The sequence below is a fragment of the Bos taurus genome, chromosome 27, assembly GCF_002263795.3.
Source record: "Bos taurus isolate L1 Dominette 01449 registration number 42190680 breed Hereford chromosome 27, ARS-UCD2.0, whole genome shotgun sequence".
Taxonomy (NCBI): domain Eukaryota; kingdom Metazoa; phylum Chordata; class Mammalia; order Artiodactyla; family Bovidae; genus Bos; species Bos taurus.
The window spans coordinates 33482822-33509011 of NC_037354.1; the positions used below are offsets into that span (position 1 = coordinate 33482822).

Here is a 26190-nt window from a genome sequence, read left to right on the forward strand (position 1 = left end):
AACTGCCCCAAAGAGGAGAGAGGTTACCTCACCAGGGCCTTGTGAGCCATGTTCAAGGGTTTTATCTCAAGTGCAATGAAAGCCTCAGAGGAGGATTAGGGGGAGAAGTAACACGTGCCAATTTCTGTTTTAAAACGATCGTGTTAGCTGTTGTGTGGAGAATATCTTGGAAAGGAGCGAGAGGGGAGGCAGGATGTTTAATGAGGAGGCTACTGAAAATACTGGAAGTAGCCCGCGTGGAAGAAGGCGGTGGCGGCACTACGTGAACTCTGTCTGATCGTCCGTGGCGGTGCTATGACTGGCTTATCCGATAGGACTCACTCACTGAGCAGGAGACAGAAACCTATGTTCAAGTGAGAATTCCCCCCCTCCCACCCCCGGTCACTGGTGTGACGAGGCAGTTTAAAAATACTGTCCACATTTGCATAAGCAGCTTCATTTCAGTCCAAAGATATAGAGCAAGCCTTGACCTCAGCTTCTGAATTCTCAAGCTACAGCAGGAGGACAGGGCCACCTGGGCAAGCCTGTGTGTAGCTGGGAAAGCAAGTCCTCCTCCTCCCCTGCCTTCAGTCTTGGGGATGTCGGAGCGTTCGCAAGGACCTTTAACTCTGAGGCCAGACAGATAAGGAGTGACTCATCTCTGCCAGATGATGGAATCCTACTATTGTAAGAGCTGATCTGAAGCTCATAAACATTTCTCCCTTTCTGGATTAAAGACAGGATTTCCTTCAAAATCTTTATATTATTCAAATGTCTTATCTCTTCCTGATTTTCCTGGTTGGTTCCAGGTTGTTTGCCTTTCCTTTAAATGAAAGTCGCTCAGTCGTGTCCGACTCTTTGCAACCCCATGGTCTATACAGTCCATGGAATTCTCCAGGCCAGAATACCGGAGTGGGTAGCCTTTCCCTGCTCCAGGAGATCTTCCCAACCCAGGGTCTCTTGCACTGCAGGTGGAATCTTTATCAACTGAGCCATCAGGGAAGCCTGCCTTGCCTTCAGGCTGGCTTGAAACAAAGTTAAAATCATTCAAAGAACTAAGTTTTTTTTTTTTTTTTTTTTAATAAACACAGTCATTTTAAAAGGAAAGAAATGACAAGGGAGAAAAAGAAGCCTAAGAAGATTTATTCTAAACTTTCAAACTATAAAAATAGAAGAAAAAAAAAGTCAAATAAAGGTGCTGCAATAATAGAACGTGAATATACATTGCAAAACGTGCTAACATGTGAGCAAAGCAGAAATATCTAGGAGGCGTTTGGAGATCTGAGACTTGAGCTCAAAAGAAAGGTAAAGAGAGATAACATATTACCACAAACATCAATTAAGAAGGGGAGTTTTTAAGATGAAATGCTCAATGGCAGTCAAATGCTTAGGAGTCAAGAAAAATAAGGAGTCAGAAATTGCCAACAGATAAAATATTGCTGGGTATAAAATCCACTTTCCTTCGACTGTTCAAAAGATAGATAAGCTTAAAAGAGATTAAAACCAAACAGGGACTGAAGATACCTTTTTGGTACTAACAGTGCTGCTTTAGGAAGAGAAAGCATCAGAGAAAAAGATGACAGTGAGCGAACTCTTCATAGCTTTAGAGTCATCTTAATTTCAAGTGAATGATTTTTATGGGTATACAATCTCTTTACATTTTTAGCTGATTTCACGTGGAAAGACCTTTTTTTTCCAGTAAAGAATCATAGGAAATTTCTTAATCTGGTAGAAAAAAATATGCTAATGGCAGCTAAAATAAAATTCTATTGCCCTAAATATTCCTTTCAAAAAAACTGGGGGAATTCCCTGGTGGTGCAGTGATTAGGGCTCGGGACTTTCACTGCCAACACCCGGGTTCAATCCCCGGTCAGGGAACGAAGATCCTGCAAGCCACGCAGTTCTAACCACACACACACACACACACACACACACACACACACACACACACACAAATATCTAGTATTTTTATTAAAATTCAAGAAAGAAATTTATCAGGATGAATAATACACATCAAATCCGGCAGAGTTCCAAATCCTTAAGAGTTTTCAAACATTAAGTAAAATCGTATTCTCTACAGGAACCAAAACCTTATGTCATCATTGAAGGTGGAAAGAAAAATGTACAGCCAGTAAACTGCTCATGCATTTTTTTCTTTTACTTTCTGAATAACCTGTAAGTTTGTAATGCATATAAACAGTTTCTAAGGATTTTAAGATCTAACAATTTGAGGCTGGAGAACGAGATATAACCTCTAACTTAGTGCTAATGGGGCCAAAGAAGCTGTCTGGCTTTTTATATGTGAAAACGGCAAGCTGAGAGTTACTGGGCCTGGCCTTAGTGGATAAGCCCACCGAGGGCTGGTGGAAGCCAGTGTTTAAACAGAGCCTACGCTCACATGCCTGAGGCATTACACCTGCCAAGTAGGAAGAAGTGCAGAAACATTTCCACATGTTTCTAATTTGGTGGGAGAGAAAGCAGCTAAAGCAGCTTTACAAAATACACAATTTCAGTAGTGATAGCAGGTCTCCTGCTGCTGAGCTGTTTGGACACACATCTTCATTGTTGGAAAGATGTACTTAGGTTGCTCCACAGAACAGCCGCTCTTTAGAAGGAAAGATAGCTCAGAATTGGGAGGAAATACTCGGAGAGAGAATACTAAGAAAAAAGGAAAGAAAATAGGAGTGAGTGGAATCTTGTTTTTAGATGAGACTTTGTTTGCTTTATCTGTCTCAAAAAAGAACATATGAGTGAGCTTTTAAGGAAGAAATATACATCTGTACACCTAGATGTAGTTATCAATGAACCCAGCTTGAGGATAGTCATTCCAGGCACCAGCTCTCACTGGGCTTCCCTCGGGCGAAGGGGAAGGGGAGCTGTCCAGTGGTGTCTGCAGACACTTCCGTGGGCTTCTCTTTCCCTTCCGAGCCCTCTGGACACCAAGGGTGTGGACCTCTAGCGACAGCCAGGAGTCACAAGGGTATCAAAAGTTAAAACACTTAAATCAACCATCCTCAAGGAAGCAAAAGGAACGTTGTTCAAGGAAACCCCTACAAAACCATACACGGTTACAAAAAAAACAGGCTGATGCATGCACATCCCTGTCTGCACGGCTTAGCAGAGGCATAGCCCTAACAACAAGCAGGGTCCTGGGACACCAGCTTCAATGTTCTACTGTCAGAGCGCAGCATCACTTTTATGGCACCTTCCCATAAGCTTAGACCTGCCCCGTGTGTGCCATAAAAGTCTAATTAATCAAATTCAACTAACAAGAGCTTAGCTCTTCACTACATTTCTTTGAAAGAAAATGTGGTGGGTGAGGGGAGAAAAACAAGGGAAAAAAAAACAACCCTAGATTTTCCCCCAAAGCTCAACTTTAAGGCAATGGTCTTGGTAACATTTAAAGCAATCAATGCCACTTACCACGTCTATATCTTCAAACAAACTGACATTCCTTTACCCCAAGAGACTGTAAGATCCTAAATAATGAAATATTAAATTATGCCCCTGCTGCTAAGTCACTTCAGTCATGTCCGACTCTGTGTAACCCCATAGACGGCAGCCCACCAGGCTCTGCTGTCCCTGGGATTCTCCAGGCAAGAACACTGGAGTGGGTTGCCGTTTCCTTCTTCTACATGATTAAAAAAAAGAAAATGAACTAAAACTCTTAAATCACATCTAACCATTCTAATTCCTGGATATAACCATTAACTGAAGGTTTAAGTGATATAAACGGTCAGACATAGCAGACAACCAACAAAGAGAGAATCGGCTTTAAAGTCTCACTGAAAAGTGACTACTAGACATATCATTGCACTGAACTATTTCCTGGATTCCAATAAAGCAGAGTGGATATGAAAAATGAATAGGCTATCTTCTCTTGCCTCTAACTGCTTCCAGCCCTATTTCTATTGTGAGATATATTTTAAACTGTACATTTTAATATTTTTATCAATGAGGCAAGAAGTCTAGCCTAGTAAGTAAAATTGGATATTCTCCTATTTGCCGGATTCTTTACAGCAAAAGAAAGTCGGGCCAGCAAGATGGTTCTTAGAACCTCAGCTAGAACCAAATTCAGGTTTTATGCATTTTCGTGATCTCAACGGTCACCAGGGCTTCGCATGTCTTTTCACTGCAGGTCCGTGAAAGAAATACTACAGTGGATGTATTTGGAGGGGAAAAAGTTAACTCCTCTCCTTTCACTGATTCATTCACTTAATAAGCAGTGTAAGATACTACACGAGCTAAGATCTGTGTGGGGAGGGGGAGTGCATTTAATAAATGACTTAAGAAATTTAAAGGCATTTCATAAACCACTTAGCTTCAGTGTCATTTTACAGCTACAGAACTAAGATGGCAGAACTGCTAGTGTCCACAATTTCTCTTTATCTCATCACTAAGTTTTATTTTCTTCATAGCACTTATCACTATCTGAACCTAGACACGTTTACATGCACACACGCACACGTGTGTGTGTGTGTGTGTGTGTGTGTGTGTGTGTGTGTTTTCTGGCTCCTCTTACTAGGAAGTAGGCATCTTTTCACTTGCTGGCCAACTTTCAATTCTTAGAAAAGTGTCTAGCACACATTGGGTACTCAGTGGATATTTGTTAACTGAATAAGATAAACAATAGAAAATGAGAAAAACATATTGACTTATCACACTGACACTTGTGAGAGCCTAGGACAAGTGTGACCTTTTACTCCAGTGAAAGATCATGTTGATCTGCATAAAGAAGTGGAACTCAGCTACTAAGGAAAAGATGAGTTGGTAAGATGTAAACATTTCTTTGAATAGAAGATAACAAATTAACTTGCATACCAGATAGAAAAGCATTCATTTCTTCCCAAATAGGTCTGGGGACATCTTCAAGTCATACTTGTACATTAGAATATTAATGAAAAACTCTTCATTCAAGCTAGAATTGATTTGTTACATACCTCGTTATTAAGGAAATTAAAACTGAAGCCTCAGAGATGTTAAAAAAAAAATTAGTAGCACGCATCTTAAGTTACTACCAAAGGATGACTTTTATAAAATGCTACCTGAAGTTTTAATGAGTATGTATGGACACGACTGAGTGACTGAACTGAACTGAACTGATGAATACTAACTCTGATTTTAATAAAGAGTTCCTTTGTTTACCTCAGGTTATTTTGCAGCAAACACACTAGTGATGAGTGTAAATCTAAGCTCTCCTGGCAAACGTTGGTCCAGGAGGTTCCTTGGTGGCACAGTAGATAAGAATCTGCTTGCCAATGCAGGAGACATGGGTTCCATTCCTGGTTGGGGAAGATCCCATATGCTGTGGAACAGCTGAGCCCATGAGCCACAGCTACTGAACCCGTACTCTAGAGCCAGGAGCCGCAACTACGGAGCTGAAGCCCCAGTGCCTTAGACCCTGTGCTCTGCAACAAGAGAAGCCACTGCAATGAGGAGCCTGCCCACTGCAACAAAGATTAGCCCCTGCTTGCCACAACTAGAGAAAGTCCACGAGCAGCCAGGAAAACCTGGTGCAACCAGACCAAAAAAAAAGCTGAAGTTCTGGAACAATGGGAAACCAATTTCATTAACCATATTCTCACTGACTTTCCTCTTCATCTTCAGAAGCCAGTTTATTACAAGCAAGATTAAGTGAGACTGCTAAACAAAGACATCGGAGGCAAGACTTTTAGTGTCACATGTTTTTAAAATATTTCTTTACTCTGATGATGTCCATTCATTTACTCAACAAATATTTACTTACCACCTGTCATCATAACCCAAGCTCCTTGCCAGAGATCAGAAGAAATAAGTTATCAGAAATATTTACATTTGAAGAGATAAAACTGGAAAAAGATCTCTTGGACTTCCAGTAAATGTGAAAATATTACAAAAATTTTCAAAAAGATGTTTCAACTTACATTTTGTTCTTCTGGTTCTAATTTGGGGATTTTGTGTGACTTGCGCTCTTCAGATCTAGATGAGTCATGCTTGTTGCTCTTTTTCCTCTTTTCTTTTCTGCTTTCATGCTTTGACTTTGTGTGCTCACTTGCCTGGACTTCATTTAAAAGGTCTCCACAAAGGGAAGACTCAAACAATTCCCTGCCATTCTGGATAGTTTTGGTTATTTTTAGTTTAATTTCAGGTGAGCCAGTCTTCTTTGGAATCACAGTCTGTGGTACCGAAGGAGGAGGTGGTGGTGGCTGTGGAGGAGAAGGCTTTTCCAGAATTTCATGGGGTCGTGTGTTTGGAATTTCTGAATGGTAATAGTCACTGGGGCTAAAGTTTCTAACTGTACCAAAGCCGTTGGCGGACCCGTTGGGATACTGGTTATACGACTGGTATTTGGTTTGAGTTTCGTACATGCTGATGGACGGTGGGTAGCCATTCGTGAGTGGAGGAAGATCTTCTGTTGTGGGTGGGTACTGAAAGCCTTGCTGCAAGGTAGCTTCATATGGTGTCTGGCCACCATCTTCAACAATGTCACTGTTGTTATCAAAGGCATCCTCCTGGCGGATGTTGGCGGAGTCAATGAGTTGAGGTGGTTGCTGAATTGTGTTTCCCATGATCCCTTGCATGAAAGAGAAAGAGAAATCCATTGTTCTGCTCCAGCATCCTTAACTTTCCCTTTCTCTCATCGGGCCTAAAGTTTTAAAAGAAAGATCAAAAAGTGTTAGTTAATAACCTCAAAGGCTAGATGGCTAATCAATAGCAAAGGATTAAAATAAAATATTCTGAAGCCCATTTTCATATCCAGATCTGCACAAACACTGTTTTTAAAACAAGCAGCAATGTGATTCTGACACAGAACAAACACTTTTTATTGTAATGCTTATCTGTTTGAAACTCAATGACTGTCATAATAACTTGAGTAACAAAAATTTTGTCCTCTTTGCAAACATGCAAAATAGTTTTGACATTCCTTTGTTTCCCAAGTTAGAGATTATAAGTCTCAGTTAAAACTGGTAATTGCAAAATCAGCAGTGTCTTGACGCATACAAATTAAGTTCCATGGGAGTTTTCCTTGGATCATTCATGTTTTGTCCAGTGGTTCTGTTATTACAAAAATAATAAAATCTTATCGCAAATATTTTAAATACAAAATTTAAAAGGCCGAATAAGTCATGTGTAACCACTGTAAATACTTTAGTGGGTATTCTTCTAGATCTTTCTCTATATATTTACACACAAAATGTTTAAAATAGTTTAATCTGTGACTTGCTTATTCAACTTAAAATAAATCCTAGCTATCTTTCTACATCAGCCATGTACAGATCATTCTCATACATCCTTTACTCTCTAAGTGGCTGTGGTCACACTGTAAACAACTGTGGAATCTACCATATTTAACCATGAAAACCACTCAGTTGCTCACAACTCTTGGATATTATAAATGGGCTTACAGAAAACTTTCTTGAAACTGTATCTTTATGCGTATATATATTTCTCTAGGACAGGTCTGAAATTCCGATGATACTGTACAACTGTTCTATAGAACAGTTTATTATAGGCTGTACCATATCAATCTATACTCATACCAACAGTGTGAGGGGACGGCTAGTTCCCATGCTCTCGCCAGTATCTAGTTGTTTTTATTTTTTTTTCCTATTTTATTTTTTTAATTTTATTTTATTTTTAAACTTTACAATATTGTATTGGTTTTGCCAAATATCGAAATGAATCCGCCACAGGTATACACGTGTTCCCCATCCTGAACCCTCCTCCCTCCCCATACCCTCCCTCTGGGTCGTCCCAGTGCACCAGCCCCAAGCATCCAGTATCGTGCATCGAACCTGGTCTAGTTGTTTTTAATCAGTGATACAGATAATAGAATCATCTTTACTTTTACAAAAGGCACATGTCAAGATCTATATACTGATGACCCTGATTCAGTAAATCTGGGGTGAGGCCTAGGGCATGAGTATTTTTTTTTCCAGTTCTATATGTATTTGTTATTTATTTTTAGTTGAAGGATAACTGCTTTACAATATTGTGTTAGTTTCTGTCATACACTAACTTGATTCAGCCATAGGTATGCATATGTCCCCTCCCCATTTAACCACCCTCCCACTTCCCAGCCCATCCCACCCCTCTCGGGTGTCACATGAGCTCCCTGAGTCATACAGCAAATTCCCACTGGCCGTGTATTTTATATATGGTACTGGATATATTTCCATGCTACTATCTCCATTCGTCTCACCCTCGCCTTGACCCCTACCCTCCATGCCCACAAGTCTGCTCTCTGTCTGCATCTCCACTGCTGCCCTGCAGGTAGGTTCATGAGTACCATCTTTCTAGATTCCATATATAGAGCACGAGTATTTTAAGGCCATATTGCAGCTAATCCTGCTGCACACTGTTGGCCAGGTCACTGCTTTACTTACAGTTACTGTGCCTTCTCTAGAAGGTGTCTGGAATTGCCCACACCGTGTGACAATGTTACAGTATGGATGAGCATCTGTTAGGAAATGCTTTAAGACCACTCTGCTCTGTCATAGGTTTGACAGGTCCACATCCTGAGACAGGAGATTAATGGACTGCCCAGATATAATTTTGAAAATCCTGTAAACACCTCTTCTAAAAAGCTCTAAGGCTGAGAGGATTTCACTACTGTGTCAAGTCTGATGAGCTAACTGTAGAGGGCAGAATGCAGGGAAGTGGATTCGGAGACTAGAGCCCAGTTCAATTCCGTGATTTACTGGTAATGTTCACCATCGTGGTTCTAGTAGAAAAACGATAAAGCAAGTAAGCCAAAACAGTGAAGGGAAGAAGGAAATAAAAGCGGACAACATTTTCCAAGGTGTAGCCAATAAAACAGCTGTTGATTCTGATGTTTCCAAGTGGAATGAATGTTACCAGTTCTTAACTTGCAAACGAATGAATATGAGAGCTTACAGAAAATCAAACTGCCTTTACTGCTCTATACTGGAGTGAGGTGAGGGGGAGGGGGGCAGCCACAGGATGTGAGAGAGCACTCCCACTTCCTTAGCATCTACTCTGGGCCAAGCACTTTTTACATATCTCACTTAATCCTCAAAACAACTCTTCAAGGTGGAGTGACTCCTGGCTCACAGATAAAGAAAGCGAGCTGCAGAGGCGTTCTTCGGGGGCTTGCTTAAACCCCAACGCCAAGGAGGCTGAATTAGGATTTGCATGTAGGCATCTCTGACTCTGAAGCCCAAGATTTTTGCCATCATGCCACTGCCACTTTCCTCAGATGTTAAGTTCTGAGAGGATTTGCTTCTTTTGTTCACGTATTGGGTTGGCCCAAAAGTTCATTTGATGTTTTCCATTACATTGTATGGAAAAACCCACATGAACCTTTTGGTCAACTCTGTTCTTTATTGCTTGGTCACTGCTAAAACAGCAACTAACCATTTCATAATAACCACCACTAACACTTAAAAGAGAGTTTAGTACATGCCAGGAGCCACTCTAAGAGCTCTACAAACAGGACACCATTTAACGCTCCCAACAGACAGTCTGGTCTCAGAGTCCGTGTTCCTAACCAGCATATCATACTGATAATGCTCATAAAGGTTAGAAATCATATATAGCTTAAGAATTGAACCTTACCCTAATCTGACCCTTGACAAAAATATGTACTTCACAGACACAAGAAAGTATGTTCTAAATTCTGTAAACACACATGGGGCAAGTATACAGGTAGAATTCAACAGTTCTCCAAACTTCCAACTTGAAAGCAAATTAAACACCAGCATTTGACATCATGCAATCTGTGTTTTTGGTTCTTGTAACTGTCATACACAAGATCAGCTTCCAGATAACATCCCATAGTCTTCAGAGGTTTTCAGGCACATGCACTCAGGGACTGCAAGGAGATCAAACCAGTCAATCCTAAAGGAAATCAATCCTGAATATTCACTGGAAGGACTGATACTGAAGCTGAAGTTCCAATACTGTGCCCAACTGATATGAAAAGCCAACTCATTAGAAAAGACCCTGATGCTAGGAAGGATTGAAGGCAGGAGGAAAAGGGGACAACAGAGGACGACATGGTTGGATGGCATCACCAACTCAATGGGTGTGAGTTTGAGCAAGCTCTGGGAGACGGCAGAGGATAGAGAAGCCTGGTGTGCTGCAGTCCATGGGGTCAGAGAGAGTCCGACATGACTGAGCGACTGAACAACAATTCAGATTTCTGATACTTCTGACTTAGTTCCAAACACAAACTTCTAAGAAGTCTGGCATTTTCCCCCTTCTCTTCTCTAGCCCTATAACCAAATATTTTATTTTAGTTTGAACTAAGAAAAGAAATAACATTACTATATTACAATTACAGTATAAAAGTTAGAGGGCTTCCCAGGTGGCACTAGTGGTAAAGAACCCACCTGCCAATGCAGGAGACATAGAGACATGGGTTCAGTCCTTGGGTTGAGAAGATCCCCTGGAGAAGGAAATGGCAACCCACCCAAGTATTCTTGCCTGGAGAATCCCACGGACAGAGGGGCCTAGTGGTCTACAGTCCAAAGGATCACAAAGAGCTGGATACCGCTAAAGTGACTTAGCACACATGCACGCATACGAGTTTGCAATTACACAGTGTTTTCACACACTTTCTTATTTGATCGGCCAAACAATCCTGTAAAGCTGACAGGGCAGGTGTTAGCTTCATTTTTCAGATAACTACATTCAATATTTGCCAAATTTCCCAAGACTACAAAGCTAATTAGCAAGTAAGCCTGAAAAAGAATCAATCTCTTAGCTTTCTAATCCTGTGTTCCTTTCACGAGACCCCATGCCAGAGACTATCCAACCACCCAGAGACAACACAAAATCGTCTTGAGAGTCGTATGTTCAAAGCTTAGCAGACTGTCCTTTCCTAACTCAGCTTTGCTTCCAGACTACCCTGCACTGCTCGCTGCTTCCACTGTTTTTCCAGCTCCCAGGCCAGGAGCCTCAGGTTCATATGAGGGTGACTGATTCTTCCTTCTCAGTGAAGCCATAAAACTAAACATTGGACAAGTTTAGTACCTATTCCTTTGAACTCTGATTTGTTCTCCTTTTTAAAAAAACAATTTTATTTATTTATTTTTGGCTGTGCTGGGTCTTCACTGCTACTCAGGCATTTTTTCCTAGCTGCAGAGGGTGTAGGCTACTCTCTAGCAGCCACGTGTGTGCTTCTCATTGCAGTGGCTGCTCCTGTTGCAGAGCACGGGCGCTAGGGTGCATGGACTTCAGCAGTCACCGCTCCTGGGCTCTAGAGCACAGACTCAGCAGCTGCGGTGCATGGGCTTAGCTGCTCTGCGGCATGTGCAATCGTCCCAGCCCAGGGATCAAATCCATAGCTCCTGTATTAGCAGGCAGATTCTCTACTGCTGAGCCACCAGGGAAGTCCTTGATTTGTTCTCTGATTTCTATATCCATGTCAGGCCAGGCCCTCGTCAGCACCTGATCCTGGAACTACAACAACTGATTTTCTAGGTATTTCTCACCTCTAGTCTCTTCCTGCACAGCTGCCAGGGGATGCTTCTAAAGCCAACCTGCACCGAGTCTGTTCCTATGTTGATGTTCTGAACTTCACACACCAAGTCTCTTCTGTGCCTTTCGAGATTTTCCACAATCTGATTTTTTTTTACCAACCCAAATTGCAAGGGCATGAATGACCTTTTCTGAGCACCCACTGAGCCAGATATCTATAAACTGTGGCCTAATATACTTTATTTAATCCTACGATGCAAAGTATTACCCCCATCTTACACATGAGAAGGGATGGGGCTCAGAAAGATCATGTGATTTGCCCTTAGTCACACGACCAACAGAAGTTGAATAAAATGGTGAAATTTGTATCTTTTAACTCCAGTACAGAACCAAGTAATGTCAGGTGGTACAGTGGTAGGGAACCTGCCTGCAGTGCAGGAGACACGGGTTCCATCCCTGGGTTGGGAAGATCCCCTGGAGGAGGAAAGGGCAACCTGCTTCAGTATCCTTACTGGGAAATCTCCTGAACAGAGGAGTCTGGGGGCTACAGCCCATGGGTCGCAAAGAGTTGGACAGGACTGAGCGACCAAGCATGGGATGCTCTACATGGCGGCTGCCTCATAATCTTTGAACTACCCAAACTTCCCACTTTAACCCAATATGCTCCAGACACACAACCCAAGGGCCTGTCAGGCAGCTTCACTCACATCCCACAAGCACCTTAAAATGTCTAATAGTGAACTCTCAGTTTCTATTTTACTTAAATGTGTCCTTCCCCTAGTCCTTCCCCTGAGAAGAAAATGAAACCTCCACCTACCAGCTGCAGAAGCCAGAAGCCTGGGAATCATGACACACCCCTTTCCCTCACTTCTACTCTTGTCCAGCCGATCCATAAAATACCCGAGCCTTACTCCCCAGGCTTCTGACTCACGCTGGTCTATCTCATTCCACCTCTGGTTCCTCACCGAGGCTCTTGCACAACCGTCTCCCCGATCTCCACACAACCCACGTCCCCAGAGAATGGCCCGTCACCTTTAAAAAAATGAATCCAACCGTGCAACCGCCCCTCAAAATATAGCAGGAAAGACGAACAATAGGGAGGACTCTCACAAACGTCATTTTGAACAAAAGTGGTCAGACACGGCGATTCCACTTACACAGTACACAGTGTGATTTCATTTACACAGGGGTCAGAAACAGGATGAAGTTAGGCCTAAATCTATGGGGACGGCTGTCAGAATAGTAGCTGCTTTCTTGAAAATGGTGCTGTAGACACTGGAAGGGGGCCACAGGGAGGTTTCTGAGCCGTTGGTTATGTTTGAGTTATTCATCTAGATAGTAATGACATGATTTACTGAAATAGGCAAAAATAAGCAACAAAACCTTCAATGCCCTCCCAGTGGCACTCAAGTAAAATCCGGGCTCAGTATCATGCCTGCGCGCTCAGGCCTCAGTTTGTAAACTACCAAAGTCATCTACCATCACTCGCCACAGAAGCATCGCACTCCGGCCACAGGGGCTTCTTATCAATTTCTCAAATGTGCCCACTTCATTTCTGTCATTGGAATTTTCACCTCTGTTGCTCCAACTACCTGAACACTCATTATCTCTCAGAGAAGACTTCTGCAGTCCTTAGCACCCTCTCCTCACTGAGTCTGTTTTGTGTCCTTTATAACAGCACTTACAGTAACATGCCTTATACAAATATGCGTTTGCCTTTTTATGGTCTCTCTCCCTCATTCCACTGCATGCTCTACAAGCACAGGGACTATGGATATCTTATTCAAGGCTAGATATTCAATACTGTTTAGTTAATAAATGAATGAAAGCATCCCTGACTTCAAAGGGCTTAAAACTAGTATACCTTCACTGACCTGCAGGATTTCTGGGGATATTCGCCTATAATGTAACTCTACTCACCCACTAATCCCTGGTTTGGTAGAAAATGAGTTATGCTTATTGCAAAAAAACAAACAGAAACACTGACACCCATAGTTACATGGTCAACTGATCTTCCACAAAGGTGTCAAGTAATTCGAGGAAAAGGACTTCCCTGGTGGCTCAGTGGTAAAGAATCCGCCTGCCAATGCAGAAGACACGGGTTCGATCCCTGGGTCAGGAAGATCCCCTGGAGAAGGAAATGGCAATCCACTCCAGTATTCTTGCCTGGAGAATCCCACGGACAGAGGGGCCTGGAGGGTTACAGTCCATGGGGTTGCAAGAGAGTTGGGCACAACATAGTGACTGAACAACAACAACTAATTCAAGGAAAAAGGATGGTATTTTCAACAGACAAGGCTGGAAAAAAAATATGACTGGATAGCTGTTTGGGAAGAGCAAACCTCACCCTTACTTTACTTTACACAAAAAAATACTTAAAGTTAGTTCATAAACCTGGTACTCAAACCATAAAACTTCTAGACTAAAAACATGGGAGAAAATATCCGATTGTGTTAGGCAAAGATTTCTTCCACAGGATGCAAATATCATGACCTACGAAAGAAAAAGATGGATAAAATGGACTTCAAAATTAAAAACTCTTGCTCTTCAAAAGACACAGTTAAAAGGGAAAAAAAGTGAATCACAGGCAGAGAGAAAGGTATCTGCAAAGTATATATCTCATAAAAAATATCCTTATACTCTTACATTCTAGGAAATGGTGAGAGACCCACTAAGGGTTTTTGAGCAAAAATGGGACCAGTTAAATGACGGTTTCAATATTCATCACTCTACAGGTGGCTTACCAATTGCAAACAGGATTGCGCACAGGACAGAGCACTTCACACGAGGGAGTAGACACGGTTTTACCAGAGGCGGGCCAGCTGGCCTCCTGGGCCTCGTGGTGTGATTCATGCACACATCATCATTCCCCAAGTCCCCTTCCCAGTGCTTACACCAAACCTCAAAATGAGGAAGCAATCAGACAAATCCAAAGTGTGGGACCTTCTCTCAGAAAACTGGCCCCGGCTCTTAAAAAAGTGAAAGTTACAAAACTCTTTATTTGAAAAGACCAGTGCAATTCGTGAACTTTGATTAAATCCTGGATGTAAACACAAGCATACACAATGAGGTAAAAAACAGTGTTTAGGAGAAAATGAAAATTTAAAACGCAAACTAGGGGCTTCCCTCATGACCAAGACTCCACTCTCCCCATGCAGGGGGCCCAGGTTCTAGATCCCACACACTGCAACTGCAGGTCCTGCCTGCAGCAACTAGGACCCAGCACGGCCAAAGAAATAAATATAATAATATTTCAAAAATAAATAAAATAACTAGCTATTAAACAATGGTGCTGTTAATTTTCAAGGGTATGATAACACTAATCTGTTAATGTAAGAGAATGTCCTTATTCTTAGAAGAGCTATGCTTAAATATTTAAAGTGTCCTAGGATCCACAACTTTCAAATGGTTTAACATTTAAACAGTACATATATCTAGAGTAAAACAAAGCAGGCAAAAAATGTTAACAACTAATCCAGGTGTCGACTATAATAGTCTTTTAATTTTCCTAAAGATTTGAAAAATTTGAAAGTGAAATGTTGGGGAAAAAAAAAATTTAGCTAAGGGGCTGGAAGAAATATTAAAAAGAAAAAGCAACTGCTTCTTAAGGCAGAACAGCATGCATTAAATCTTGACAGCGTATTCTGACCAACTCAGCCAAATGGCTCACTGTATCATATTTTCTAGGAAGTCTAAGCATGAATAGAGCCACACTTTCTCATATTGCACCTCCAAATAACACAATAATGCAATCAAGAAAGCAATTTTGATAATTAAAAAAAAAAAAGATATTTTGAAACTATAAAATTCTTTACATAGTGATTTTTATACATACTGGAGTCTGGTGGCCAGCATTCAAACAGCAGACACACTGATATAGAGAATTAGGAGCCAGAGATGCGAGTTCAATCCCTGGGTTGGTAAGATTCCCCGGAGGAGGGCATAGCAACCCACTCCAGTATTCTTGCCTAGAGAATTCCATGGACAGAGGAACCTGGTGGGCTGCAGTCCATGGGTTCACACAGTTGGACACAATTTAGTGACTAAACAACAGCAAAAGTGTTGCTGTAGGAATTAAGAGAATCCATGAGCAGTACTTTGGACAATGCCCAGAGTTAGAGCTCAGTATCTGTTGGCTGTTACCATAATATTATCATTCAGCACAATGCTGGGCACACAGAACTTAGGAAAAACCTGATCTCTGACCCAAAGGCATTTACAGTTTCTTTAGTATATAAGACAAGATAGGATATTATGGTCAGGACTCATAAAACAGTAAACAATGTAAACAACATTAAACAGAAGGTGACTAAGAGTTACACTGTGTGTCATCACACTTACAACAGACATTGAGAACAGTGCTCATGTAGGCAAGGAGGCCTCTAGACCACGAAAGACAGGCAGGATTGGAGGTTAGGTGTTTTTCACCCACACATTTTAAAACTACTCCACAAGAGTCATCAAAAACTCTCACACCTTGGTCATTAACAAAGCCCTGATAAAGATGTTTTAACCTTTTTTGTATTACTAAAGTAATAGTAATAATGACTAGCATTTGAGGACTTAACTACACGTCAATACTATCTCAAATACTTCACATTTGTGTGATTATTTCACTCCCCAAAACAGGTCTTTGAGGAAATACTATTACTACCCCCATTTCACAAGTGAAAATGAAGGCCAGTGTGATTAAGTGACTTCCTCAGCCAGACATCCTGTAAATGGAGAATCCACACAGAGGCCCTCTGCCCCACAAACTGGCTCTTGACAAGTAAACGCATTGCCCACAGTCCCTAAGTATGTCAAGTAAACAGCAACGCAAACATTCACTTTACTGAATTACTTACTGAAGTAATTATTTACTGAATTATTTACTGAAATCATAACGCACACTTCCTGAGCGTTAGCTCCGCTGCCCAGAGCTAACAATTTGGTGGGAGACGTAATGGACTAGTATTCGGTCCATTGTAATATGTAGTTCCAAGTAAATGAAACCACCACAGGCCAACAATTTAGGACAAATTCTTCCTCTGACCAATGTTTTCACACTGGTTTTTAAGATGAAAGAAATCAGTGAATGAAAAAAAAAAAAAAGATGAAAAGAAATCAATGAATGAATACTTTTCCCTTATTTTTGATGAAGCTGTTCACAAACATTTTTTATAATTTTGTTTATTTATTTATGGCTGTTCTGGGTCTTCGTTGGTGCATGGTCTTTTCTCTAGTCATGCTATGCAAGCTCTAGGTGCACGGGCTTCAGTAGTTGTGGTATGTGGGCTGAATAACTGTGGCTCCAAGGCTCTAGAGCCAGGCTTGGTAGCTGTGGCACACAGGCTTAGTCGCTCCGAGGCATGTGGGATCTTCCCTGACCAGGGATCAAACCCGTGGCAGGAGGATTCTTTACCACTGAGCCATCAGGGAAGCTCCATAGACATTTTTTAAAGGAAAACAGTTGAAAATTATCAACTAAAGCTTTAGGCCATTCATTCTCCAGCTTATTCAGGAGAGGAGTGATAACAGAAAAGTTTACTTAAGTCAATCTCAGATACAAAGTCTAAAAAAAAAAAAAAAAAAAAGCATATGATGTTTCAGATGAACAACTGAGCTACTCAAGTATTCATGACATGTTAAATGTAAAGTCTAAGTCACCATAACAAATTCTTATCCTAATGTGAACAATTTCCTTTTGTAGACTGTACATACTGCTGGATTCTACTTTACAGAATTACACACCGTGCTGTATGTACTTATTTTCCTATGTTTAACATCAGTTTCTTCTCCACAAGAAAAAAACACTTCATATTTCATTATAGGTTAAAATTCCTCATACTGACATCATTATTCAGGCTTTTTGGAATCGGAAGTAGCTCTAAAGGTGTCATATAAATAACCCATTTTTGTCTTCAGATCAATTACCCCTTCAATACATTCCTAGGTTACTTAATTTGTAAATCTAACCACATCACTTTTCTGTTTAAAAGCTGTCAATGATTTCTAGAAAAAGCCAAAGTAGTTTGGCCCACAGAGCACACAGGCCCTCCAAGCAAGTCCCCATCCCCATCTCCAGACTCAAGTCACTTCTGTACACTGGTAACGTCAGGTTACTCGGAATCACTGTACACGCTGGGATTTCACACCACTGTACCTTTACTAATATTGTCTCCTATGCCTGCCATGCTGAGTCACTTCAGTCATGTCCCACTCTGTGTGTGACCCCATGGACTGTAGCCCACCCAGCTCCTCTGTCAATGGGATTCTCCAGGCAAGAATACTAGAGTGGGTTGCCATGCCCCTCTCCAGGGGATCTTCCTGACCCAGGGATTAAACAGGCATCTCTTACACCTAACCTGCATCAGCAGGTGGGTTCTTTACCATGAGCACCACCCAGGAAGCCCAATTCTTTTACTTTTTTTTTTTTTTTTTGGCTTATTTAACCATCCTGAACTCAGAAAGTCATTTCCTAGAAGTATTCACTTAAGTTCCATGCTAGTCTGAGTAACTTTTCTCTGTTTCCTAAGATAAATAATACCTCTTAGAATTCATCATGAAACTGTCTGTGTGATTTTCTTAAGAGCAGGAAGTAATTTTATTCATCCATATGCTCCCAGAACCCAAACTGAAGGCTAGAGGCGGGGCTTCAGTGAATCTCTGAAACTAAACTGTATGAACTTAAGGGAGCTATTACGTATAAATGAACTGCTTCAAAGAGTAGTTGAGGATCTTTCTATGAAGAATGCAAGATAATATAAAGATAATATAAAGGCAACTGTGGTCTCCTCAGGAATATCCTTGGCAAAATCTGACCATTCTCTAAGCCATTACTGAGATTCTCCTTAGTTCTGGACTATGCTTCCCTGCGAGGCTTAAAGCCCCGAGAGACTGACATGAAGTCAAATGCATTTCCAAGGAGAGTCTACTAACCCAACGAAAGACTGAAAGATATCAAAAACTCCTTTATAAGGGGATCTATTTAAAACCCCAGTGTCAACCAATTTTTACTTTCTGCCTAGAATGATGTATGTGTAGGAGAATGAGCTGTAATGTTCCCAAAGTGCCTTGTTTTCTCTGATACAAATATATTTACAAGGACCTGCTTCAGAGGATTCTGGAGAGCGTTCACCACATCAAGATGTTAGGGAGTGGGCTAGTATGTCGTGGGGATACAGTCTGAAAATGGGGCCCCTTCTCCCAAGGACGGGAAAGGAGCTAGAGGTGGAGATCTGAGCAGTGGGGTTAAGCCAAACTCCTGAAGTGACCCTTTCCTCTTCACCCGACTCCTCTCAGACATCCAGTTTTTCAAAGTCCTGTGCCTCCAAGCCTGATCTCACTTGAGTTCCTGCCAGGCTTACGTGTGTACCACATTAGCACCCCAGTGACCTGAAGATTCTACGTAATTGTTTTATGTATATATGCAAATACACAAATGTCAACATTTTAAGTAATCTGATAAACTCTTTGGAACCATGCAAAAAACAGAAATAAAACCCTAGTGTTATTAATACTGCAGATATGAAATTCAGAATGTGGAAGCTCTCTAGCTCAAACTGTCAAAATCACAGTTAACTGACTTAGCATGAAAATGAATCCTTATTTTGAAACCTATTCCAGTTGTTATAATCAATCTTACTAAAATACACAGTGTACTTGATATATCATTACAATTTTTACAGCTAAAGAAAAATAGTAGAATATAACGTGATTCCCACAACACAGAAGAGGGTGGCCTCCCTTTACTCCAGGATAAACAAGGGATCCAGATGTTTCTTTATGTGAACTGCACAAGAAATATTTCTCAAGGTTTATGATAAATCCACAGTCTGCATGTGTTTCTATAGTAACAGTGCACGCAGACAGTCTACAGATGTGAACCAGCTATGCTGCTTCTTGAAAACCTGGCATTTTTACTGTTTGATGATTTCTGTGGCAAACCACTATAAAAACAATACATCATGTTCAAAATTTAGAGGTTATTTGTGCTTTAAAGCAAAAAAAAATTGATATTAAATTTAAGTATATACAAATTGAGGTGTAACAAGAGAAAGCTATCAAATATATTCATATACTGACTTCTAACTGAATGATCACTAACATTTGAAAGTCAGATCCTGTATTTGAAATCAGTTGAATACATACAAGCATTACCCCTCCAAAAATATCAACTGAGACTCATATTTAATGACAGAATATGAAGATTTCTTGATGACAGCATCAAGGGAGTCATTTTACTATTTTTTCCCCAAATCTACACCAAGAAGAAAATGGTAACAGGAGTTAATTTTATTTTTTTTAAAAAGGGTCCATTATTTTTAGTACATAGGTCTGCAAAGGTAAAACCAGGGCCTCTATAAAGTAAAAACTTGAAAAAACATGCAGAATCTATATAGGAAGAATGCTAAAATCCCCTAAATGCTAGGAGACTCCCTTTCTTTTTGCTTGTATGTTCTCTTCATATTTTAATCACATCCATGATCAGAGTGATCCTTTGACTATAAGCTATAAATTCTGTATTACCCATTTTGGCTTTCATAATTTAAAAATTGTGTGTTAGTAATGTAATGACAAAAGTGTACTGTTAAAAAAAGAACAGAGGTATATAATTTTGTTATAATTTTCTGTTTTAAAACTGTGAGTCATTCATCCTTTTTGAAAATAAGACAGAAATATTTTTAAAGAGTCCAAACACACACCTTTAAAAATCAGGAAACATAAAACCGCTACCAAGTATGAACAAGATGCAAATTATGTTAAAAATTAATATTCTTCCTTCACAAGCCTTTTGACATTTTTACTTCACTGCACATACAGAAAACTGGGGGTGAAAGTTATGGGGAAAAAAATCAGCCATTTGGTTCTAAGAACTTGATCATGCCTCTTTAGTACCAAAAAGGGAATGAGTAATAATATTTACCTTTTAATCACTAAAAGTAGCTAGAATTGATAGCATCTAATCTGGCTATCTGGCTATGCTATAGACAAAAAGCACTAACTGAATTTGGTACAGTGACTATACAACTCAATGTCAATCTTTCAAACCAAGTGTGTCCTGCTTGAAAATTTTTAATCAAGGAAATTTTTTTGTTTGCTCAGTCGCTAAGTCAAGCCCAACTCTTTGCGACATTATGGACTGGAGCATGCCACTGTCAAGGAAATACAAAGTTAATAAATTGAAGTGGTGTTCCATTTGTTTTTAAGTTATCTTATCTTTTGAAGGAACTAAAACTGTATCAGTTTACAAGACTTAACATTTATTCACAAACAAACAAAAGTACTTCTAAAAGCAACCAAGAGTTACACAGTTGGTAGTTACAGCGGTCTATCCATATCTGTAACTATAGTGGTATAAAAGCAAATTATTTCTGACAAATTGGGCATTTTCTCTCAGTTTGTTAAATTCCCATGATAATACAAAGGCTTGAATTTGGAGGCTGCTACATAAATATATTAACTCTACAGGTTCTTTTAATTTCCTTATGACTTTGGAATGAAAATTTGAGGATGTCAAAATCATGAGGTTTGAAAAGAGTGCTGGTCAAACTTCTGAATCATTTAAAGAGGTTTACTACCATTCTGATTGAGGCTAACTCTTTGAAAGTTTAATGCAAAAAAAAAAAAAAAAAAAAGTGTGGGGAATTCCCTGGTGGTTCAGTGGTTAGGACTCTGTGCTTTCACTGTGGGGGATTTGGGTTCAGTCCTTGGTCAGGGAACTAAGATCCTGCAAGCCAAGTGGTGCAACCCCCCCAAAAAAAGTTAAAATTTCATGTTATGATTAAGGGGAAAATATTTTCTTTTCTGAACTATATTTCAGCAATTATACTAATAAAACATCAATTCTCCAAATGATACCAAGGCTCACAGTATTTTAGTATGTTAAATGAATGTTCTTTATTAGTAAACCTTATCTGGGTACACGACTTAAAGGTACTTTCCGAGGTAGCCTTCTAAAAAGAACTCTAAGCTGGTGACTAATTTCTGGGTTAAACTGGAAAATCTGCTTGCTTTAAAAAATAAACAATTCAGGAGAGAATATATTTCCTGTATATTGTCACGTGATTTTACTCATCTATCCACCAAGATAGAAAAGGAATCACATCGTTTTTATACAATTACCAACATCTACCCAAATCAAAATAGTCTTGCTCCATCCTTATCTCATAAACTCAAGATGCATCAAAAATGCTCTTCTAGAACAGGATTTGTTACAGGACATTTATTCATCAAGCAATTAAGCAAAAGCATAAGACTGGCCACTCTCTTTAATAAATGAAGAAATAAAATCTGAATCTGATGCTTAAACAATAAAAATGAAACAGAAATAAATACTGGTAAGGTTTTCTTTTCTTGCTCCCCACTAAGATACAGTATTATAGTCTTACTTTCTTAAAAGACACAGTAATATTCCTACAGAATGCCCTGCTAATCTGTCAATTTGACTCAATTTAAATAAGTGAATGCTGTCACAGAAGGCTACATAGTGTCTTGTTTCATTTATGTAAAATGTCCAGAATAGGTAAATCCATAGACAGAAAGCAGAGTGGTGGTTGTGGGGTTAGGTAAGAGGAGGAAACAACCGAGGCTATATCAAAAGGAATGCTCTAAAATGAAATCAAGAAAGTATTTGCAAAAAATAAATAAATAAATAAAAAGAAAGTATTTGCATATATTTCTCAACAATAAAGTCTACAATATCCATACAAAGATTTACTGGTTTGTACACACATATACAATGTACTCGAAATATAAAGCTCTACATTTAGTAACCTACAGTGATTAAAAGGTGAGGTACTGGCAAAGAGACAGACAATGAAACAGACTATGACCTGAGACACAGACCTAAGCTTACACAGGAATTTGGCATGGAACAGAAGAGTCATGGCAGATGAGTGAAGAAAGGATAGGAGATTCAAAGAATGGTACCAGACAACTGTTTATCCACATACGAAAAAAATTACACCCTCGTAATGGCACCCCACTCCAGTACTCTTGCCTGGAAAATCCCATGGATGGAGGAGCCTGGAAGGCTGCAGTCCATGGGGTCGCTGAGGGGCGGACACGACTGAGCGACTTCACTTTCACTTTTCACTCTCATGCACTGGAGAAGGCAATGGCAACCTACTCCAGGATCCTGCCTGAAGAATCCCAGGGATGGGGGAACCTGGTGGGCTGCCATCTATGGGGTCGCACAGAGTCGGACACAACTGAAGTGACTTAGCAGCAGCAGCAGCACCATGTAATATACCACTTCCAGGTGAAATAAAGACCAGATATAAAAAGTCAAAAATTAAAAACTTCTAAGGAAAAACAAAAACATAAAATGGAAGTAGATCATTATGACCTTAAGGTGGGGAAGGACTTCTTAAACAATACATAAAGAGTACAAAACATTGATGAATAAAATCAACAATATTTTTTTAACTGTACGTCAAAAGATAACACAAATGAGTGAGAAGACAACTCCAGACCAGGAGAAGATAAACGAAGTGCAGAGCAGAGCTGGGTTCTACCCTCCAACCTTCTGCCAGATCTGCTCAGTTCTGGCTATGTTCACTGGCTGTGCCTTGTCATTTCTCATATGAATTCAAGTAGTAACTTCAAGCCGTTCTTCCTGCTTCCAAAACTGTCCACCTCCAATCTACTCTGTCTAGTATTGACAGTACTTAAAAACACCCCCCTACACACACAAAAATGCACTAACTTCCCATGGCTCTCCACGCCTTAAAATAAACTCCAGAAAGCAAAATGCCTTTTCTAGATTTGGCCCCTGCCTACTTGTCCAGCCTTCTCTCGTCCTGCTTCTGTATTCCGACCTTGGCTTCCACCTTGCTCTCATTTCCTCTCTCATATCACTCAGCTTTTAAGCTTCTGTTCGGCTGTGTTAAAATGCCCCAAGAAGCTTTTCCAGACCACCCCTCACCCACATCCTACCTATACCCCACTAGAGCACTAATACACCAGAGAGAGCCGTCTTGAGCTATAGGAAGGGTATGTATGCAAGTCAACATAATCTCAAAACATTGGAGTAAGAAATAAGAGTAAAATACTTAATTACATCCAGTCTGGATACCAGATGCTGTCTGCTAATTGCCCTCCGTAGGCCGAGACAATGTTGGGCCGACGTTCATTCCAGCTCTTCCTTCCTTCCCATTCTGCTGCTGCTACAATAGGAGGGAGACCAAAAGTTGCAGCCAGGTTGTCCCCACCCCAATCCATACAGGTTCCTCTAATAAAGCACGTTGTTTACTGAGCACCTACTATGTACCCGTCACCACACTAAGCACTAAAGCTGTAGAGATGAAAATTCAGACGTGGTTCCTGGAATCCCACAGGTGCATTACTACTGGAGAGAGAAAAAAAAAAGCATGAAGGGAAAGTGCTGGAGATGAGGCTCCATTAAATGCACTTATTCATTTCATACTGAGGGCCTGTCTTACGTTTGGTCCTAAGTACTAGAGATAAAAGATGAGCAAGACAAGAGTCTCTGTGGACACAAAGGGACAACTGTCCTGGAAGCCAAAGGAAAGCATCTGAGGGTGAGAAGTGGGGGGATGTGGGACAGAGAGGATTCAGGGGACCTCAGACATTTCCAGGCATAGGAAAACAAACAGTCCTAAACTGTGGAAGGGAGGGGAGTTACATTAACCTACATCACCTAAAACAGTTAAAAGCTTCCTTGGCATCTTAGTTTCACACCTTCTAAATGATCTAGATTATATACATATACTTCTTGATATGCTGCAAAACCAAATTACAAGGATTTGATGAAAGGACATTACATAATTCAGGGAAATAAAACAACTTCAATGCCAGAGAATATGGCAAGACTGGAAGTTTACAATGAGGAACGGGACTATTCCATCTCTGAAACTGACATCAAGTGGTGAGCACGTTGTCAATAAACAGATCAAACACAAGGGAATGCTACAGCAACGGGCTACAGGCTTAGATGAACGATGTATGTTAATATGCGCTAAGAGCCGTTAGGTAACCAGTGTTACTGAAATGCCACAGGCTCCTTTTTAGCAGCATGAATTTACAACTGATTATACAGTTTTGCTTTGTCCCTCCTAAAAGCATCATGAATAAAGCAGGCAAGTATCTGCACCTTGATTTATATGACCAACATAAAACCAAATGAAAAGTAGGTAATCGCGGCACCGGGGCGTGTGCGCAGGCGCGAGGTCGGCCGCTAGCCCGAAGCGGGAGGGAGGGGGCGGCGGCAAGAATTAAAAAAAAAAAAAAGAAAAGAAAAGTAGGTAATCAGGACTAAGAGGAAATAAAACAAAACAAAATTTCCCCCTACTATTTTTAAGCTTTTTCAAAAATTTAGTATGTACTTTTACTATATTTCATCAAGTAATCTTTTCATGAGAATTAACTTATTGTGGAAGATACTTTATTAAGTTCTGGAAATTCAGAGTATAAACACAGCATACAAAAGAGTCACTGGTTGACAAGAGATGTTTTTTCCCAGGAAACTGAATATTTACATAACTGTATTTAATATGAAGCTTGCTAGCATGAATCTAATCATTCTATAGGCATATATAAACTATTAACATATTAGCATTCATATTTTCCAAAAGAGCAGTTATATTAAGCAATGAAGCTTTGTCTTTTGTTCAGAGTATAAAAACTGCAACCACTACTAATGGGATTAAGAGAAACTATCACAACATTATCTCTGTTGAGGATAACAAATTATAAGAAGAATCTGAAACTAATAAAAGTGAAAAAATGAAAGTTAAATCACACAGTCCCTTATTTGTGATCCCATGGACTGTAGCTTGCCCGACTCCTCTGTTCATGGAATTCTCCAGGCAAGGGAGTACGGGAGTGGGTTGCCATTTTCTTCTCCAGGGGATCTTCTCTACCCAGGGATCAAACCCGGGTCTCCTGCATTGCAGGCAGATTCTTTACTAACTGAGCCACCAGGTACACCCTTTTTTTTTGATCATTTATAGGCTAATACAAAACCCGGACTAAATACAAAATCACCTTCTATTAAAATGCCAACCTGTATTAGAGGCGTCTTTGAGTAACTTCAGCATTCAGAGAATTGCCAAATGTGTTCTGATTTCTAAAGTTCATATTTATCTTTAATTTCCAAGCAAAGGGTAGCCATGCCTTCTTTGGTCATGGAAAAACCAACCAACCAGAAAGACAAAACTGATACTTCACTTCTACCAGAGGTACGGGTACTTTTATGTTTTGCTCACTGCTGTTAACTCTCTCCCCCAACACAGTTAGGGAATGAACAAGACTGCTAAATGAACACAGGAAAGGCAGAAGAGACAAAAGGAAATTAGAACCTCTATCTTATTGAATGTTCATTTCCAACCAGGTAATGAAGACAGAATTAAGTAGGATTTGGCTATCAAACTACAGTCAAAAGTATAGCCTCAGGGACTTCCCAGCAATCCGGTGTTTAAGACTTTACCTTCCAGTGCAGGGTGTGTGGGTTCGATCCCTGGTTGGGGAGCTAACATCCCACATGCCACACAGTGCAGCCTCAAACTAAAAAAAAAGAGGGGGGGAGAAGTACAACCCCAAATCACAGCATTAGTATTTACCATAGTAGGACTTCAACTTCATAATCTGAAATTATGCAGATAATTCCAATGTGTACCTCATCAAATGTGCACGTTATACTAATCTCTAAAATTACTGACATTTCCCAAGAGCCAAATATGAGTTACCAAATCAAATTTGGTCTTTAGCATCTGGACTTGACGTAACCCACTGATCAAGAAGGAAGTGATCTGGGACTTCCCTGGTGGTCCGGTGGTTTAA

At 40.3% G+C, this 26190-nt stretch overlaps 1 protein-coding gene across 6 annotated transcripts in view; it reads right to left on the reverse strand.

Annotated features, from left to right (window-relative positions):
- Positions 1–26190, reverse strand: part of NSD3 (nuclear receptor binding SET domain protein 3) — a 102681-nt gene that overhangs the window by 61017 nt on the left and 15474 nt on the right. For 5 of the 6 annotated variants that reach the window (XM_059882211.1, XM_059882212.1, XM_059882210.1 and 2 more), the window contains exon 2: positions 5883–6604. In XM_059882211.1, the coding sequence (XP_059738194.1) occupies positions 5883–6560 (678 nt within the window). In that variant the 5' untranslated portion in view covers positions 6561–6604. Of the gene's footprint in view, positions 1–5882; positions 6605–23449; positions 25802–26190 lie in introns of those variants that run through there. The other variant, XM_059882209.1, reaches the window with a different exon arrangement.